Source organism: Opisthorchis viverrini, assembly GCF_000715545.1.
Source record: "Opisthorchis viverrini unplaced genomic scaffold opera_v5_109, whole genome shotgun sequence".
Taxonomy (NCBI): domain Eukaryota; kingdom Metazoa; phylum Platyhelminthes; class Trematoda; order Opisthorchiida; family Opisthorchiidae; genus Opisthorchis; species Opisthorchis viverrini.
Genome location: NW_008751764.1, coordinates 324,802 through 340,821, shown reverse-complemented (window position 1 = coordinate 340,821; position 16,020 = coordinate 324,802). Strand labels below are relative to the sequence as shown.

General features: G+C 45.2%; 2 protein-coding genes across 2 annotated transcripts in view; one reads left to right on the top strand and one right to left on the bottom strand.

Annotated features, from left to right (window-relative positions):
* Positions 1–16,020, bottom strand: part of T265_05620 (hypothetical protein) — a gene marked incomplete at both ends in the record, with an annotated part of 18,071 nt that extends 2,051 nt beyond the window's left edge. Inside the window, 3 exons of the mRNA XM_009170679.1 lie at positions 8,537–9,040; positions 12,413–12,462; positions 15,933–16,020. Coding sequence (XP_009168943.1) covers positions 8,537–9,040; positions 12,413–12,462; positions 15,933–16,020 — 642 coding nt within the window. The remainder of the gene's footprint in view (positions 1–8,536; positions 9,041–12,412; positions 12,463–15,932) is intronic.
* On the top strand, positions 714–2,926 carry T265_05621 (hypothetical protein; the record flags this gene model as incomplete). Its single annotated transcript, XM_009170680.1, has 3 exons — positions 714–1,173; positions 1,214–1,296; positions 2,699–2,926. The coding sequence occupies 3 exons, from the start codon at positions 714–716 to the stop codon at positions 2,924–2,926; spliced, it is 771 nt and encodes a 256-aa protein (XP_009168944.1).

Here is a 16,020-nt window from a genome sequence, read left to right as displayed (position 1 = left end):
GTACGAAAGACGTTACCCTCATTGAGCGTGTCCAGCGGGCCGCCACGAGAATTGTTGTCGGCCTCAAGTCCGTGGACTACGAAACGCGTCTCGCGATGCTTGGTCTCTTTCCCCCGAAGTACCGTCGCCTCCGTGTGGACCTAATTCTTACCTATGTTCTGTTTGAACAAAGCTTGGCAAACAAGTTTTTCACCGTTGACCCAGGAAACACCCGACGGGGACATAGTGAGAAAATTTTCAATCTCAGTGCACACACATTCTTTAGACAAACTTTTTTCTCATTTCGGGTAGTAGCTGCGTGGAATGAACTTCCTGCGGCGGTTGTCCACTCTCCTCCTAGAACCCAGTTTAAAGCACTATTGGACATTTATTTATGCGAATCCTCGCGCTGGCAAGCAAATTGCCCGTCGCTGAGAACATAAAGAGCAGTGCTACACCCTTTTTTCACTTGTGCCTTTCAGGTGAACGACAGCCGCTGACCGACAAGAACAAAACTAACCCGGGAAACTTGGGCAAAAGCCTCGATCCTGTGTATCAATCCTTGAATCCTTGAATCCGTAAAGCTATTGAGGCCGAACGTGAACTAATGGCTGTTATAGTGTGCTGCGTCGTTACATTTAGCGCGACACTTAACGGGCATTGTGAGAAGGGCGTGCTGGTCTCTTGTGACGAGCGTTTCTTATCCAGGTGTTCCTGCTGGCATATAAACAATTATGAAGACAATTAAATCCAGCTTACACATAACTATTCCGCCCGGCGTCACCGTAAACGCCATTAGGCGGCTAGTTATCGTGAAAGGCCCTCGTGGCACATTGAAGCGCAGCTTCACACATCTTTCTGTGGACATCAAGACCACCAAGAAACGTCTCACAGTTACGAAATACTTTGGAGACCGGAAAGAATTGGCTGCCGTAAGGACTGTGTGTTCTCACATCGAGAACATGATCAAGGGCGTCACTGTTGGCTACCGATACAAGATGAAGTCCGTGTATGCCCACTTCCCCATAAATATGGTCGTATCTGGTGACGGTTCAAAGCTCGAAATCCGAAATTTCCTTGGCGAGAAGAGCAATAAGTTTGTAAACCTCGTTAGAGGTGTGAAGGTTTCGCAATCTGGAGTGAAAGATGAGATTCAGCTCGAAGGCAACGATATTGAGGAAGTTGCTAAGTGCGGTAAGTTGTTCAAACTAGTCCCTAAGCTTGTTTCTTACAGCGGCTCAAATTCACCAGTCCTGCAAAGTACGAAACAAGGATATTCGAAAATTTCTGGACGGTATATATGTATCTTCCAAAGGTGTAATTGACGCCTGATGCTTTTCAACATGTGCTACTTCCGGTTATTCTCTTGTGTATTTTGCGTCCAGTGAATTTTTGGGACCTGGTCACGTTGGGTTACTTGGATTAGCTACCTCGGATAAAGGTATTTTGGCGAGTTGCAGAACGCCTGCTTCAGACGCATGTGGTAGCTCATAATACGGGCCATGTTGTTTATCATGTGCTCAAACAGTCTGGGTTTTCCACGATCTCGAAGTGGTGGGTAGCACTCCTGCCCCAAAATTGAAACGGACCTCCGGGGCCTTCGGATTCCCAACCCGATTTCACGCGGAGTTTCGTTTTATATCCCGAAAAAAACATGGCACAGCAACTAGAGTAGCGTGTATGTAACTTATCGGTAGAGCCAATAGCGCTCGCCGCAGATTGGCATGTGTCGGTGAAGTCTGCCGGCGATGAGTCCTGTATCCACTACCTGGGAGTGCCGTGCCACATGGGCTGCTTGACTAGATACATCGAGAACGCGCAGGTCGCTTTTTAAATCGCAGTCACTGATTGTAAATTCTCAGCAATTTCCTTGGTTAATTACAAGGGAACCTGGTAACCCGTTGTACAGGAGTGGAAGATGAGGATCCACGGGTTAGATACTATCACGTGTGACCTAAAAGGTTTTATTGATTCCTAATGGAACTGATTAAGATGCTTGGCGCCGCAAATTGAATACTGCTCTTACAAACGGTGGTGTCACCAACGGCATGGCGGACCAAGAATTTTATGTGAGCTGTCAGAAGTTACAGAATGTCGGTTGTAAGTACGAAAAAGCGCTCGCTACCACATGTACAGCTGGAAACCAGTCGTGTTGCCGAGCGGTCACGATCATGGTGTTTAAATAGCGGTCGTCGATTTATGACGCTAGGCGTGTACCTCCAGACGTCAGAGAGTGACCTGGGTGTTCAGCACCGGTGGTTCGCTGTCTTTTTAGGCATCGTTAAACGGGTTACGTCGGAACTGTCTTTTTAGGCATCGTTAAACGGGTTAACTAGGGATGTCGCGTGTCAGTTACGTTGGAGCCGCTGTCCCAGTATAAATGGGGAGGCTGGTAAATCTCATTGTGGAACCGTTTCGCATTATATCAGCCACGAGAGAAGGTAGGTTTATTAGGATTGGAATTTTTATTCCACGGGATTGGGTTTGTAACAGGTTCAGCCCTATAGTGAGTCAGCTGTGTCTGGTCCTACCTCTCGGAAAAGCCCACAACAGTCCGAAATTGTATTCGTGGAAAGTACAAACCAGTGTTCTTCATCCAGTTTATTTTGGACACTGACCATTAAACGAGTAAGTATTCTGATATTTTGAAAATAATTACAGATGTTGGGCTCGAAGGTCTACCTTATTTCGCACGTTGTGTTGCCACAAAGAGCTGTAGTATGGTGCTGCGTGCCCATCGGGAGCGAGATGGACCAGGTTGTTAGTACTCGAATTTACCGACCGGAAGGTCCGTGGTTCGAATCCGACCTCTGCCTCTCGACTTCCCCTGTCTAGGCTTGGGCAACCTGACAGTATCCCAGCCCTCGTGCCTCCTATGGGTGGCATGGCAGTTAGGCGCCGAAAGGGTGCTACAGCTGAACGATGGTGGCATGCCCATCCAAGGTGAACCTGTTTGATGAAACGAATCAGGCCGTTTGGCTTATCAAATGCCTGCTAAGTGATAGTCAAGCAGTGAATCCGGGCCAATGACATAGTGTTTCCGTTATGGTGCCTCTTGAAAAATGGATCAACCGTTTGGGCAAAGGGTTTGCTTCTGCCCTCTTGTGTTTGCGTAGAATTTGAGCTCCAATATGTTTATGATGATGCAGTTGGGATAAACAGTAGACGTCCTTGTGTTTGTGGGCGAAAGCCATCGGCCATTTCTAATTTTCCATGGCCATGGTGCAATAGAACGGGCCGGGTAGTTTTGGCAATAGACCAGTTCATGTGCTTCACTCGGTTGCAAAGAAGCATTACCACTGCAGATCCACTACTCTTGAAGTGGAGGGTGGTGGTGGTTGCCACTAACTATTTAGCACGCAAAAGAAACCCCACGAGCTGCTGATTGATCAGCTGGAGGCAGAGGTGACACGTACAGGATTCTCTTGCAGTCCTTTCTCCTCCAGCCAGTTCTTGAATTTTGTTTGGGGAGGGGGTGAAGGCTGCCACGCATCGGTTACAGCTTTTATGGTTGGCTGAATGAAGTATGTGCATAGTTCAGCTGTAGCACCCTTTCAGTGCCTAACTGCCATACCACCGGACGATGGCACGAGGGCTGGGATACAGCCAGGTTGCCCAATCCTAGACAAGGGAAGTCGGGATGCAGAGGTCGAGTTCGAACCACGGACTTCCGGCCAGTAAGTTCGCGCTCTAACCACAGACATCTCATCTTTTCCCGATGGCTACCCGGCACGATTTTCAGTGCTACGGTTTGATGAGTTTCCATCGCTCTTCTGCGACTGTCTCCTGGGAGATAATAAGTCAACTCCAATGCTGTCTCGAACTACTGCCACATAACGATCAGCGATCAGGCGCGGGAACGTGGCAGTCTAGTTCCTGGCCTAGTAGCTAATTCCATGGACCCAATGAAGACCGAAGTGTTCGAATTCAGCCCAATGGTTGTATCTATATCCTAAGATTTTGTCCCAGACTACAGCAGCAACCACACTAGGTGCTGGCAGTAAAAGTTTGGCTAGTTCATCGGTTGTATTCAGCACTTTTCCGAACCACTGAATATTTGAGTGTTTGGTCGCTCTTAAGAGGCGCGAAAGTTGGCACCGTACCTCGTTTTCTGGTGTACATCAAAGACGTAGATGCCAGTGGTCGAGCGCTTCAAGTCTGCGAACATCGTCACACTGGGATGGCCTGGTCTCACATGGGAACTAGTGTGATTCGGACTACAGGACGGTGTGAACGTAGCTTTTTCAAGGCGAACTTCTGCTTCTCCGTTCCTTTGAATGGTCGAAATCAGGTCTTTGAATGATTGCACTCGAGAGGTCGCCTGTCCATTGACGGAAAGTAGGCGAATATCTTATTTTCTTGCATTGCAAGCATTTTTTGCAGTGAAAGTTTGTCACCCACGAGGTGGGAGATTTACCTGTCATCTTAAATGGCAGAAGTTTCACGACAGCCTGTGGATACCGATTATAGGTCATAATTATTTATCCTAATTGCGTGAGCATAATGAAATTCGCCTGGCGACGTTTCGCCTTGGTTAACGATGAATGCAACTAACGGGACTAATAAACTAACTCATCAGACGGTTGTGCACAATACTTTCATTTAGTGTGATCACGACATGGAAGTGTCCGACAAACTTGTTCAACTTCATTGATGGAATAATGAGGTGTTCAAATTGTTGCTGTTGCCTTGTCGATCTGGAGCTTGCAGATGACATCGTCCTCACTTTTGAAAACCAAAGCGAAGTACGGGTTGTGTCGAACAGACTGACCACCATCATATTGGCATGCGCCTTCCACCTTCAAAGTACAAAGTAATGCTTCAGAACGTGCAGTCATTGAGCATATCCCTTGCGCTTAAAGGAGAGTCACTGAAGATTGTGGAAAACTTAACATACCTCGGTAGTTGTATTAGTTCTTTGTCCGATGAAGTCAGTGCAAGAATCTCAAAGGCCTGAATCGCGTTTCCTAGTTAGCGTCACTTGTGACGTCAAAAAGGCGTCACTAGATTTTAAGGTTCCCGCGTAACGCTACAGTGAGGACTGTTGTATGGGTGCCCGCCTATGCGGGCAGATGATGTGAGGTATCTTGAGTTTTTTTACCACCAATGCCTCAGAAGCGTTGCTGTTGTTGGATAGCGTCAACGTGTTAGTAACAAGGTGATTAGAGAACGAATATTTGGTTATGCGGCAGGTACTTCAGTCGGGGAAAACGTCCATCTCCAGCGACTACGATGGCTCGGTCACGTGCTATGCATGCCGAACCACCGTTTACCGAGACGAGGGTTGTCCTCGTGGCTCCTTTTACCGAGACGAGTGTTGTCCTCCGTGGCTCCTTCAGAACGGCGCAAACTGCGAAGTGGACAACGCATGACTTGGCAAAATGGTGTGAAAGAGATCACGGAAAGTTTGGGTGTTGTTGGTGTTGTATGCCTTCCAGGATGGGATCCCCGTGACTCCGTCTGTGTTTGGCTAGAAACGTTGCAAGAAATGGCGGCTAACGGATGTCAGTGGTATTCGTGCTGTCAGTTTCCAGATTGTCTGATTGGAGGTTTGGAGGTGTAGGCACCTAAGAATCATCATCATCGACAGCATGACATCAGTGTTCAACACCAGTGCTTCACACCTAAGGATGCTTGACAGACCAGCACTAAGTCCCCTCCCCCCACGCGCTTTTTTCACTCTAGGGCTTTAAGTATAATTAGATGGACATTATGGTTGCACGGCAGTGCGTCATTAGTTTCAGCACTGATGTTACTGCCTTTGATAATGATTATACTTTTTTCAACGTCAGGATGTCCCGATTATTTTCATTCGGTCTTCTGAGAAATATCTTAGAATGAATTCATTAAAATTTCGAATATTTGGATAGAAGCATGAAGTTGCCATTGAACACTTGAAATCTGTGGATGCCCACTTCTCCCATTCGTATTCAACTTCATGATCGAGTAAACGAACTCTGGAACGTCGTCAAAACCTTGGTCTTCAAATAGCTGCTGACGAAAACCTTTTCGACGCAGAATTTTCATATGACGTCGTTCTCGTCTTCGAAGAAAAGAAGTAGTTATTTTTGGATAAACTGACCGGAGTCATCCCGTCCTTTGGCATGCACTTTGCACCCACAGATCGTAGGGCCAAGCACCTGGACACGCAGTCACTGATCACGCCACTTGATGCACTTTGCACCCACAGATCGTAGGGCCGTGCACCTGGACATGCAGTCACTGATCACGCCACTTACAATCCAAGACGAGGCAATCGAAGTTGTTGAGTTTCTACTTATCTTGGAAGTTGTATTAGTTTGGACTGTAGTGTGAGAGATAGGAGCAATACACAAATCAGGAACGCTCGGGTTGCGTTTGCTAATTTGAGATACATATGGCAGCAGAGCGCCGTAGCCTTGAATCTCAACGGACGTGTAGACCAGGCTACGGTAAAGGCTGTCTTATTGTATGGCTGTGAGACTTGGCTTGTTCCATCCGTACGGCAGTGAAGCATCAGTGTTGAACACTGATGTCATGCTGTCGATGATGATGATTGTTCCAGCAGCGGAACCGAGACGACTTGAGGTTGTCTCAGAACCATAGCTCATGTGGGATGATGCCGGCGAATCCGTTGTGGGGCAATTAGAAAACTAATTTTCGGTTGGCAACGGGGAATTCCATTTTAGAATGTGTCCAGCACGAGAAGGTGGGTCGGTTAGGTCATGTATTTCGCATGTCGATGCATCCTTTGCCGAAGGAAGTACTGTTTTCCGTGCTCAATTCAGATTGTCGGAAGAGAGAGGTGACCAACTCTTGACTTGGCTTCTGCCAGCAGTATGAAGAGATTGCGAAAAGTCTGGATGCTGTCGGTGCGATTCGCCTCCCAGGATGTGGACCAAGTGATTCCAACAGTGCCTGGTTGGAAACGCTGCATGATATGGCTGCTAATCGATTACGGTAGCGTTCTTGTTATCACTTTCTATATAGACTACCGGAATAAGTGTATGGAGTTGTAGGTACCTCGGGATGAGTCCATTTCTCGTCCAGTTTTATTCTTCTCTTCAAAGTAGGGATTTTAGATAAATCATGGTTATACAGTAGCGAAGCACCAGTGTTGGACACTGAGGTCGTGCTATGGATGAGAGTGGTGCCGAACCACTGTGCTCGTACTCTATAAGCGTGTTTCTCCAGAAAGAAACCTGAAACCTGAAATTGTATTTTTTTTGAGAACTCCTTACTCATTAGTTAAGAGCCAAACTGTTTTCCGGTGTATGGTCAGCATACTAAGCCTGGCTGATAGTTACAAAGGTATAGATGATGATTCTAAGCATTTTCTCAAGTAATTGATCGGAAATTTAAGTTACCCACCAATATTATCATCAATTGGGACGTACTGATATTTGATCTGAAGTTGTTCCGCTGGAAGTTCTCGGTCTATCAGACGCCTGGTCACAGCTAGAATGACCAACCGTGCGTTAGACATGACTCGATATAAACCCAAGACTAATTCATCGACCGGCAAGCACGGTGAGGCCCATTCGGGTTCACTATCTGCCTCAAAGATTGTGAGAAAATAAGATTTAGCACATATTACTTCGCCTGGTCTAAAGTGTAATTATAATGCTAATGAATTCCTCCGAAATTCAAAAAGATGTCGCACGTCCCGCAGTATAGTAGTAGATGTCACCCCTAATCACCATATGTTACCCAAATTAGACAGTTGTGTTTCAATAGACATTCATATTGCGGCCGGGTAGTATTCCATGGGATATTTGTGCAAAATCACCTTTTGCAGCTGATCTTGTGTGCGATGAATGGTTCTGCACTGGTCTCTTCGTGCATCTATACACACCAGTGGTAGACTCTATCGGATTGCTGGTCTATATAATCAATGAACAGGAAGTCATGCTGGGCCTAGAATATAATCATGGCCACACATACAGCTCTTTGGTTAGTTCTACAGAGTCAGAATTACTGTTTCTCGAAATTACAGACTTCACTTCCGTCTGTGTTATGGCTTCAATCTTCTTCGATCGTATAGTTCATTGGCTAGTTGAACGAAGAATCGGTTCCTTAGCGTGACTTACCCTGATCTAAGCGGCTTCGCCGGTTAAGACCTTGAATGTTTATTTAAATATTGACAGACCATGGTAACTATTCGGACATTCCGTGAACCCTTCACTAGGGCTGACGCTTACAGCTTGCCAAAACATTCGACAGGCGCTACGGACCTCCCGCCCTTCATGTCTTAGCTGGTAGGCTACGTCGAGCTCGAGGCTAGTCTTATTGTTCTTTCGTCCATCTCTACTAGCTCCTTCCTTCACAGACTTCCCGAAACCCATTGTTTCTCTTTTGACTGTAAGCGCTGATGAGCTACAGTAGGGGCGAAGAAACACTTTCACGGATCCCTGGTGAAAACTCATGAAGAAGACTTTGAATGAACAAATACATCCACTTAACAAACTGGTACTTCGCAACAGGCTCTAATAATCACATAAAGAAATCATAATGGAAAACATGCACAGGTTATTGGAGAACTGATTTCAATAATGAGCATGAAAAGTAAAACAAATACTGGGAGCAGAATGTAGGTCGAAATCGACGTGTTGTCGGAAGACTTCTTGTGTTGTATAGGATGTCGAAAAGCAGTGTGTATGGCTTGTCCAGTCATTGAGGGAATTTTCGGGACCATCTGATTTGTGAATATTTCGGGTGTATTCTTAGCCGTCGTGACTAAGATGATCGTGTTGACAAGTAGATGGCTCTTGGCCTTTTGTAACAGCGCCTGGTATGCTGCAGCAACCAGGTTGGTATTTTCTTGTTTTGGTGACCAAATATGAAGAATTTGCCGTCGCCAACATCCGCCACTGTTACGCGTAGAATAGATCACTCCCTTAAGTTTTTTGCGAAGTAGGCGTTCGGCTTCCTCTTGGGTGTAGTTGAAAACCGAATGTGTCATGGCCCTCGTCACTGAAACACCCAGGACAATCTGTTTTTCCTTCCTGGAGGCACATGCCAGGTTAATGGTATAGTCGGTCTTGGCACCACCGACTGGATAGTAAGCAATTTCCATTTCAGTCTGGAAAAATTCACATATGGAACAATGAAAAAGCGTACTATGTCCTACTGGGACTAACGAAATTATGAGTGCTTTAATTTGCAGGTGTCATTGTGAATGCTGCGGGCGTCTAAAATCGACTGCGATCGCGGCATTTGCTGATAAATGTTTGCAGTTCTGTGAATCCAATCGCAACGAAAGTCAGTGCTGCGTACGGTGTAGTCACAATTGGACCGGTAGTAACACAGCCACAAGGTTTTTATCACCGTCCCGGTGTTTTTTTGCACTATGTGGTGATTTTCAATCAATTGGGGAATATTTAGAACCCAATGAAAAGTCGTTTTGGGGAGATGTAGTAAATTGGTTGATTTACCGTTTTTCAGCGTTTCGCTCTTGACACAATGGCTTTATCAAGCCCAGTGAATAACTTACTGTTACCCGAACTCTAAAGCAGATGGAGTACCAATCAGTGAGATTCCTTTCAGTTAGCCGACTTAATCAGTGGTAATTGTTCGTCAGAAATTCCTGTGGCTTGGTGAGAATGACTAACACATAGGTCAGTAGTGAATCATCACTAAGGTGAATGGAGTTCTGAGGTACTGTTTCTTGCCTTTTGAGGTATCTGAGTGAAGAAATTCCTTTTTTGTTGATGTGTTTTGGTTTGCAAGTGCTGAGACAATTGGTTTGGGGCTTGTGGGCACTAAGTAAATTCTGACTTGTCTAAGCATTGTACTTTAGGCCTTGCGTCGCCACGTGGCAACTGCCTAATCTGAAACCACTTTTCACACACTTGGTAGCTTTCTGTCTCTTACTCACCTCGGGATGCCTGGCGGTTTCCACTCCCTCGGTCAGTAGTCGCTATGGTACGCATTTTAGTCCTCACCCCGAAACTTCCACATTTCCCAACTATTTTTTATGTGGAGTGTATACTCCGCTATTATCGAATCTTTAAATTATGTCGGGGAAGCACTGGACTGGAGTTTCGCATCTTATTAGGGCTCATCAGCGGTGCATATCCTATGGCCTTGCCGGGGTTTGATCTCTGGACGTTCGGGTTTCAAACGTCTGTGGCGCTACCTGATTGGAACGTCCTGATAGTCGAGTCAGTCAATCGTCACACGAGGACAGTTACTGAGTCATCGTTCTAGCAGTGGGCATACCAATTACATCACTGAAGCCTGTCGCCTGTTCAGACATGAAAATTCAGATGTGTCCGCTGGTGTAGTAGCGGTAATGCCCGCCTCGTATGTCAAATGTCCGGTGTTCAAACGCCGGTACAGCCATAGGGTACGCACTGCTGATGAGCACTAATAAGATCGAAACTCGAGTCCAGTGCTTCCTCCTTCAGGTGTGGACTCCCTAGAAAAATTACACCAGGACAGGAGGATGAGTGTTCAAACAAGAGTGATGTGAATCTTTGATTCCCGCCTGGTATATATATGCGTTTCTTCGTGGGCTGTTTATGCACCGCTTGTGCTCACCGATCCTGGTGTACAGCTCCGCGTCTGTTTGGCTGATGTAGTTGCTACATTCTGTCTGTTGTACGCAGTCTTGTCCCACCAAGTAAGAGACGATTGTCTAACTGCACGAATACTGAGGCTAACGATTTCCCTTCTGGAGCGCTACTTTAATGTCAACCTTATTTAACACCCTTCTGTTTACTTCAGACGTCCTCGTTTTGTATGGGATAGCTGCTGTTTGGTGTTTGGCCCAATACTCAGTTTGCTATTTTAATAAACCTATTGGATATCCGCTCTCTTGAAGTCCTTTTTTGCCCTAGTTTGTGCCGCTATTCGATCGACCTATTCTGTGCAGAGATCGCTTGCTTGACTAAGCATTGCCAAAACCAGCTAGCCTTCGGATAGGCTTAAGGTATACAGTTTACATATCCACCGAATTTCCCCAGATCCAGTCTAATGGTCCTAGTATTTCTCAACTCACAGAGGTCAAAACTTGTGAACCACATCCAAGAGAATTATGTACTGTAAAAAGCCGTAAACTGAAAAATAAGTACCCAAAAACCCGATTCAGCTTGGTGATGATTTACCTCTTGCCCATCTGTCGTAAGTGTTAGTCGTCTCCATTGATCTTGGGATAGTTCAGTGTTTAGGGCATGAACTAACTGACCGGAAGGTCTTTAGTTCGAACATAACCCTGGTATCTCGACTGCTGCTCTTCAGGCTTGGGCAACCCGAGAGTACCTCAGCCCTCGTTATTCGGTTGGGTAGCATGACAGCTAGGCCCCTCAAAAGGTGAACGATTGTTCATTACGTATTCATGTGTTCATCATCCCCAAGAACTTCTGACAGACATTCAGCGCTGATTAAGTCGGGTTGTTGAAAAGAACCTCAGTGTCCAAAAACTCGGCGTGGTTGGTAAGTTACTCATTTTATCTGATGAAGCTGTCGTGTCAGAAGCGAAGCGTTTAGCAATAAATCCACCGATTGTTTCCAAACCCCTTCTGAAACGATATACTGATTATATTAAAGCGTCTTGCCAAAAAATATCAGATTATCTACTATCGAGAGCGGTTTGCTTGGAGGNCACTCCACACTGCGCGCAGTAACTGGACGTACCGTCAATTCCAATGAAGATATATTCAGGTTCCCAGCATAAGGTTTACTGTCGAGGAATTTCAATTTTCTTGTTTTCACATCTGAATACTGCCGAGATGTTTCAGAATGAGGGCTTCAATACAAATGAGCTCTCTGCGACTTGGTTTGTTCCATATTTCATCCTGATTTGTGGATTTCTAGACCAACACTGGTCTTATATACCCACAAGGGTGAATTTACAATAGTCGCTTATTTACTGAACATCCCGCACTAACCGAACAGCAAGATGCAATATACTAGAGATATAAGAGTGAGATTACGTGACAGACGTACCACAAGTTGAATTGGTTAACAAGGTTAAGTAAAGGCCACGGCTGCTGCTGTACATAATAGAGTCTATAAAAATATCATCATCATCAAAGACAGCAACATCAATGTTGGCACTGATGCTTCACTGCCGTATAAAAATATCCCTAGGACCTTACCTCACACTGTACGTTTGGATAGACTTAGAGAGATCCTAATAAGTGTTCCAGACACTGAACTGTTTGGTTACATTGGAAGCAGAAACAACGGCACGGAAAAGCTAACTACGTTCAGGAATAATCTCGGGAAAGAGAGTCCTTGGGGGGTACCGGGAAGAGCACCCCGNNCCGGGAAAGAGTACCTCGTTATCTCCAGTGTACCGACCGCGAGAGCAATGAATTCGATGCGAGAGATTACGTGAAGTGACGTATTTTTTAAATGAGATCTCCAGTTGGCGACGGAAATGATCCGTAGATGCAAATGATAAAAGGAAAGGCACATACGTGATAAGAAACCAATCGGGTCTGCTTACAAGAGGAACCTCAGCCGTGAGTTTCAGGCTGAATTTGTCGGCTGTAACTCCTGATAACAATCATAAGATAGAAGACTAAGATGAACGTCCAGATATCTTGGTATATTGAAATTAAGGAACAGGAAAATGTGTCGAATAACCAAATAAGTAGTGATTCTAGAAAAGAGTGAAACAATGCCTAAACCACCTAGTGTTGTTTCGCTATAATATCACCATGACTCCTGTCTTCTCGGATACTTGCAAGGCGACGACAAAATCACTGGTTGGTGGTGACCGTAGCCCGGCACCTTGTGCACTATGAACTAAAGTGTTGTTTCAAAATAACTACGTATTGATAAAGTAGAAGTAGTCAGTCAAGAAAAGGCGATCCACAATACCTTTCATCCCGACACGGGTTGGTTGGTTCGGTATGGTCCGATTTTCATGCTGAAAATTTTCAGTAATCGTCAGCATAATCCGCCCAGCGACTTCGTTTGAACGCTGGGGATATACGCTTCGGTTGGTTCTTCGTGATTCGATGGTTTTATATCAAGTTCCTCAGGACTGACTGTACTCAAAAGTCGGGTAGTCCGAACTTTTCAAGGCCTTCACGGATGATCTAGGAATTACCTGTCCATTTCTGTTGTCCTTAATTCGTTCTCATTCACCATTTCCACAATATGTTCGTGACAAATTGCACTGTGTACTGAACACTTCGGGATAAACGAACATTGAAAGCATTTAGCAGAAAATAATTTTGATTGGTTATCAGAGTGCCCAGAAAGTGATCACGTTTGGTTTGGCAATTTCTGTGGATTCAGTGATTCAGATGAGTCATTCAAAAGGCCTGAAAGAACAGCACTTTTGGATAGTTTGGAATTTAGCTAACGGTCGAAGATGTCAAATCTAGGAGCGGAGTGTCTTATATTTGTTCTTCAAGCTTTGTTGAAGTCCTGCGTACGTTATAGCAAGGGTCTTGCAATTTCTTCAGGGCTATTCCATACCATTGATTCAAAATTACAAATGACCAGCTTTATTTGGTCGTATGGTCACTCACGACGGGTATTTGCTGATTGTAGAGCTAAAAAGCCAATGTTTGCTTGATTTTATATTATTATTCCCAATCAAGTCTACGAATTATCAAGTGGATACAGTAATCTAGTTGCCCACTAACAGTGTCCTCATATATGAACAGTGTGATATTCCGTGACTCCTGTTTTCGTCGTCGGTGTGCTGCAAGTAGCAGTTTCAGAGTATGCCACTCATAGAAATTCAAAAGGACTTTTCCACGTTTCATGCCTCCTTGGCTACACGGTTTCCAAAAACGTTTTAATTGGATACAGGCACTCCAAATGAGTGCTTTTGGCAAAAAGCAAAAACGTAGTATCTCGATGGTGCGTTCCTTCAATAGTTGCATTTGTCCTCCGTCTCCAATTGCATCTGACGAGTGTTTTCATTCTAGTCACCATACTATTGCTGGTTACTGGTCATGCTGCTCTCGATTGTAACAGTCCCTCACTTAGATCCCGAATAGTGGCCCCGGCCCCAAAGAGACCACATTCCATTCCAGAATATGTAGTTAGTGTAACTACCCCCCTGTAGGAATTGATGAGTTTCTACCATTTCGACTACCCAGAAGGAGCCGTTTTTAAATGGATTCATGGAATGTGAACTCTGCTTAGCATGAGACTTGATGCCTGTCTCACTATAGTGTTCCAGGATGTTCGGACGCCGAGTTTGAATTTATTGGTTATCGCCGGTGCGTATTCCTGGGACAAACTAATGACCCTGAAAACTGAACATAAGTGGTTCGTGTGCACTGCAACAAGCCATGAGGCTTACCAGCACTCTACTGGTGAAAGGAAGAAGGCCTTCGCTGCGGAGTTGCTTATCAGAAAATGCCAACTTAACAGCTACAGACTATTGGATAGGGGAGTAAAACTCCCATGTGCAACTTGTTTACAAAACTGAATATCCATCTTCTCCTTGAACGCGTCTTACTGAACTTTCCTGGATATTCATTGACTGCTACTCAACTGCAAGCAAATGCTACAGAGCGGATTTACGAGAAAACATACTACTCGCATGCCCCCATCAGTAGTATTAGGTTACACTTGTACCGTTCCTCCAGTTAATGCTAGGGCCACGCCAAAGTGTAGATTTTCCAAATTGCACAACTGCTCTGTCGCAATGGCTCGCCTGGCTATAAAGAGACCGATGCCGCTCTCTCCGTGGTAGCAAAATACATCGTTCGGCCCTGCCAAAGGATAGTCTTCATGGTATACTGTTCCCTTAGTGTGAAACTTTGAAAATGTTCATTAAATGGGTTAAGTTTTCGTCGGAAGCAATGGAGCTACCATACTTTTGTTTGGTGTTTTCAGTGACAAGCAGTACAACCGGAGCCCGGAGGTACGTGTGAAGAGTGTGTGGGCACCATCTTCTCAGACCATCCACGAATTCGGTGAGAAAACTTTGAAGCCGGTAACGACTGGCTATCTAACTATTAGGTTACTTGGGACGGGCTCTATTCCATGGTGATCAGTGGTCTTGGGGAGCGCATATAGCCTCATTTCCTTTATGATATTTTCGACCTGCATTCTCTGTGACTACATCGAAGAGCGAATGCACAAATTGGACGCATATTCAGAAGGTACCACAGTCCTCTTCTGATATGTGGATAGCTACCTTCACTAGTCGTGCAATGAAATAGGTAAATGCGATTCTTTGAAAAAATTTCCCAGCTCTAGGTTATTGGATAGCTGGAATGATGTTGAAGTTACACCGGTAATGAGCTACATCAAAGCAGTTCGTTACCAGTGTATCATTGGAAGGTAAAAATACACTGTCTGTACAATTGCATACTCCATCTCCGAATAGCCAGGCTAATCCCAAATACCACACGAAAAGACTACGGTTACACGCAGCTGCTTCCTAAAAGCTCATTGCCGGTGAGTCTTGTGTCACCGCAGTAGCTAGCTGCTCCACTCAGAATTGCACTCAGCGGAGCCGACTCTTAAGGTAAATACAACTCAAGTATCCTACATGGGGGGAAACATCAAGATCGGAATAACTCATGCTGTTTTTGTTCGGCGTTTGATACCAACTGTGCGCTCGATTGGCATAAAAAACACTGGAGTAACAACAAATCTTTCTGCTTTCATATTTTGTTCGGCTAGAACCGCATGGATACAGACTAATGTGCCAAATTCAGTACAGCAAAAATTTATAGTTCCCCATGATGGAATACTCAGAAGATGAACAGTTAGGCAGTTCGAATAGAGATAATGCAGTGGATGATAAAGAGCTGGAAACTAATGTTGATTTCAGAGAAAAATGTTTCACAGAATTAATGTACTTTCCTGCAAAAGGTGAGAACCCTAGCTTCCACCATTGGCCTAGCTTTTATAAGGGGAGTAACCAGACAGACAGGACTAACCACCCTGTTTGATTTCAATGTGCTGTGCGACAATGTACATTACGAATCATCCGACGCCTCCGCACCAGTTCCAACCAGTACATAGGAGAGACCTGAGGGACTCACGTGTGGGGATTATGGCAAGTGCTGCAAATCGAAAGCTGGCTCGGTAGGACATCGTCGGGTTCACATCCACGAACGTGGATTGTGCCAT